Source organism: Pygoscelis adeliae, unplaced genomic scaffold, assembly GCF_000699105.1.
Source record: "Pygoscelis adeliae isolate BGI_AS28 unplaced genomic scaffold, ASM69910v1 Scaffold21, whole genome shotgun sequence".
Classification (NCBI taxonomy): Eukaryota; Metazoa; Chordata; class Aves; order Sphenisciformes; family Spheniscidae; genus Pygoscelis; species Pygoscelis adeliae.
Window position 1 is genome coordinate 5,216,134 of NW_008824243.1, and position 4,308 is coordinate 5,220,441.

The following is a 4,308-nucleotide window of genomic DNA, read 5'->3' on the forward strand; positions in this document are numbered from 1 at the left end:
CTAGTGGAAGATGACCCTGCCAACAGCAGAGGGGTTGGACTAGGTGATCTTTGACGGTTCCTTCCAACCCAAAGCATTCTGTGATTCTACAATTCTATGAAAGCAGGAGATATCTGCAAGATTAGGATACAGGATTAAATATTCTATTGAACCTCTTTCCTCTAATCTAGCTAATACAGTTTGCAGTTCTGAGAACTTTATATTCTTGGTATCAGCATTAAATTATATCACTTGTTGTACTGACCCAAGGACTGAACTTTCATTGTTCTCATGCTAATAGGATGCATGAGAAAGTGTCTCTCACTTGGAGCCACCTCTGAAATGGCCCTGGAAGTGGCACTAACTGCACAAATTTGTTTCTGAAGCAATTAAGTCATTTTGAGACTACAGTGCTCCACAAAAATGTGTTTTATGTGACTGGACAAAAACTGTTCAGTTCTAGTCACTTATTTGAAAGTCTGTCTTTCTTTCTTCCTCCATCTTACCATCTTCTTAGATGTTCACATACCGACTACATACCATAACTAATTATGACGTGTTGTAGGTCCTTCAATAAATGTTGCACTATAGCTACTCAATTGATTTTTAATCAAGGTTTGCTCAGCATGCAACAGTGCATCGACTATAATTCCACTGGGATGGTCACGCACTATACAAAACACTTTTGTCTAGACTACTGGCATGTTTTCCAAATCCTCTGCCAGAAGAAAAACCTATCAAGTCAATCTATGAATGCAGGTATGACTATATCATTTGTACCCCACTTTGGACACACATGGACAATCCAGAGCCTAGATGCATTTTGAAGCTCTGATTTTAAGCCAGAAATGAAACATTTTACAAATCTCTATCAGTATTTAAATGTCAAGGGAAAAATACGGCTTGTTGTTGAAAAACAAAAAAACAAACAAACAGAAAGAATCACAGTTAATTCCCCTACTCTTGTTGCACATGGTTGAGCTGTAGACGAGTTGAAGTCAGTTCTTCCTGCAGCTCTTGCAGTTGAAAAGTCTGACTGCTGGCCAGCTCTCTCAGCTGCCTCTCTCTCTCAAATGAATCCTACAACGAAACACAAAATCACGCTGCTTGAATGTTCTACCTTACAGAATCCTCCAGCAATGTAGTATAGCATTATTAGCAGATGTGTTTCTAAACATTTCAGTAAAGACCATTTCTAAAGTAATTGAAAACAAAAGCAATTGCATACCTTCTAGAGACATAAGCAGTACCTTCCAGGCACACAAAACAAAGACTCAATTATATTAGGAAAAATATTCACTTCATTTACACCTTATGACAGAGAATATGGAAGGTCTGCATATGCAGATTTACTACCTGTATACACATCATTTGAACAAAGTGTTCTTGCAGATGTGTTGCATGGGGGTTTTTCCAGTCATCTTCTGACTGACTATATCACCAACTCAAGTTTTTGGGAATTCACGTACACAAAATAACAGAAAAAGTTATTAGAACAGAGGAGGCAACTATTGTCATTCCAGAAAGCACACTACTACACATGCAGCTCTGTCTTTAATAACCTATAGATTTGCCAGATACTACCGGAATTAAATAAGTAACGGTGCAACAGGCTTTTCTTTAAATTTTGAATGCCATGTGCAATGACAAATCCATAACTGGTGTACTGTCATTTAATAACATCATTATTTTACATTTCGGGGTTTTTTGGCAGAACCCTACTCCTGCAATACACTAGAATCTGACTCTTAAAGGATATCACTTTCCATTTGTCCTTATTTTAACTGTGAAAGATTTTGACAGAAGAGGTGTAAAAATGAGAAGACAGAGAACATGGAGACATCACTGTCGAATCTCAAGATCTTCAATATTTTCTCCTAGTCTGCATCAACCAACGGTCTTATTTTCTTTCAAAGCACAAAGCCACAGCAGATCTGTCTTTCCTGCCAAACTGTTAGTACTACAACACCTTCAGTAAATATCAAATACATACTAACTCCAAACATCAAGTCAGGCACATGGTGGTATTATGATGGACATGAGCACTTCCCCCCCCCCGCCTTCTGGAAATATTATAATGCTCAGATACTAAACAAAGATTTTTTTTTTTTTAAATAAAAGTAGATCAAAGATAAATGCATGGAGTTTATACACACCTTCAGCTTACACATGTATTTTCACATAGTGTTAGGTTTTTACTAATAGAGCTATGGCATAAATACTTCTATGATGTCTTTGCAAATGTAAATGTAGCATAATTCTTTACCTAGGAAAGGAAAACAGCACAAGAACATGCTTCTCTTACAAAGCAAATTCCTCCATATTATCACTCATTGTTGCGAAACAGCATAAGGAAGGCCAAAAGTAACTTTAATGACCTCTTTGATTTCTCTTTCAAAGGAAACTTAAGATGAGACAGAGAAATAGCATAGTTGTCTCCACAAGCAACTAAGGACATATTTCATTAAGCAAAATCAGAGAGGGAGGCTATTATTAACAGAAAGTCATTAAAGCCCTCCTGCAGGTATAAATCCACACTGGTTTATTCCCTTAAAATAAATTTCCTACATACCTGAGTGAGAGAGAGGTTGGTTTCAAAGAGCCTTCCTGAAGTAGCACAGGAAAAACAAGTCCCTAGCCATGGCAGGAGACGAGTTTTTATTGTTTCCACACCTGCATAATGCCCACCTAAGAAAATACATACATTAAGAAATTGTGAGAACACTTACAGAAAGAGACAGAGCTTGAAAAGATGACACATGTGAAATGTGTTAGTAATAAGACAAGGCACTGATTTACCTTCTTGAGATGTTTCATTGAGGATTGTGAAGAGCTGCCCTTGAATCTGAGAGTTCAATTCTATTATTTCACAGCATCGGTTCAGATTCTGATCACAGGAATTAATCTGTAAATTAATATGTATTAATACATTTGCCTGGTCTTTCTTACTTAAAGTGATTCCTGTTATGATCATGACTTTTTTTTTTTCCTATAATTACATCTTCACAAGTGTTTCTTACTGCATCTGTCAGAATACTCATGTTTAAAAGGTTCACATTGTTAATAGGTAAACAAACAAGACATTAGGACTTCTATCACCCAGTTAATTCACCACTAGAGCAAACTTACTCCTTTCCCCATTCATAAAGAAGATACAACCACAAATATCTCTAAAAGAAGAAGCATAATAATTGTTGATCTGTGTTAAAATCTTTCACCACAGAGTTTTTAAAATAAGATAGGAGATTGTTGGATGAAAAAATGTATTAGTCCAAAATCTGATTTTCCATATTAGCTGAAATAATACATATAAGGCTATTACCTCGATTTGTCAACAGCCACATGAGGCCTCCGTGCAATTTCATCTGATTTTTAAGAGTTACCAACTGAAACAAATACTACTGAAGAATGGGCAAAATCCAGCATTATGCCTAGGAAACAACAGAACAGCAAAACTACACCACTTTCAGCAAATGCAATTCTGAAAAGGAGTTGATGGGGTTAATCTGTCCAGGATGCTACTGCACCTGCCAGGAAAACACATACTTTGTACCTGCTTCCTTAATCTTTATCCATAACCTGTGTATCATCTTCAACAGAGATCACCCTCTAGGTCTTCAGGCTTTAATGGCTCCATATGGTTTTTACAAGCTTCCAAAACAGCTAAAACTCCCACCCATGCCCCTGTCAGCTTGCATTTTGATTGCTGCAACATGCTTTCCTCTGGCCTCAAGGAGCAGTCTCACCCTGCTAACCTTCACCAGAACACCACTTTTGCAGTGGTGCATTTTTCCAGCTCATTACACTGACATAACACCCGTGGTGCTTCCATCTGCCAGCTCCTCCTTTGCTGCAACGGCAGCCTGAGGCTGCTCATCTATATTTCCCAAGACCTTGCAGACTACCCTCACCTCACTTCTTACGGGGAGTTCAGCTCCCGCTATTGCTCAGCCCCCCCGAGGTCTACCTCCACATCCATTTGGAAGATTTTAAAATTAGTTCCTCTCTTCTTCCTCCTCTGGTGTCCTGCACTCTGTGGTAGCTGTATAAGCTACCCTAAAACTCCTTAAAACCATCCTTTGCCATGAATCAGAGAATCATAGAACAGTTTGGGTTGGAAGGGACCTCTAAAGGTCATCTAGTCCAACCCCCCTGCTGTGGGCAGGGACATCTTCAACTAGATCAGGCTGCTCAGAGCCCCCTCCAACCTGACCTTGAATGTTTCCATTCCCATGCCCCAGGGATGCGGCATCCACCACCTCTCTGGGCAACCTGTTCCAGCGTTTCACCACCCTCAGAGTAAAAAATTTCTTCCTTATATCTAGTCTA

At 38.8% G+C, this 4,308-nt stretch overlaps 1 protein-coding gene across 1 annotated transcript in view; it reads right to left on the reverse strand.

Annotated features, from left to right (window-relative positions):
• Positions 1–2,953, reverse strand: part of SPATA18 (spermatogenesis associated 18) — a 21,665-nt gene extending 18,712 nt beyond the window's left edge. Inside the window, exons 1-3 of the mRNA XM_009335215.1 lie at positions 2,779–2,953; positions 2,552–2,667; positions 941–1,059 (exon numbers count right to left, since the gene is read on the reverse strand). Coding sequence (XP_009333490.1) covers positions 941–1,059; positions 2,552–2,667; positions 2,779–2,953 — 410 coding nt within the window. The remainder of the gene's footprint in view (positions 1–940; positions 1,060–2,551; positions 2,668–2,778) is intronic.
• Positions 2,954–4,308: the final 1,355 nt, after the last annotated feature.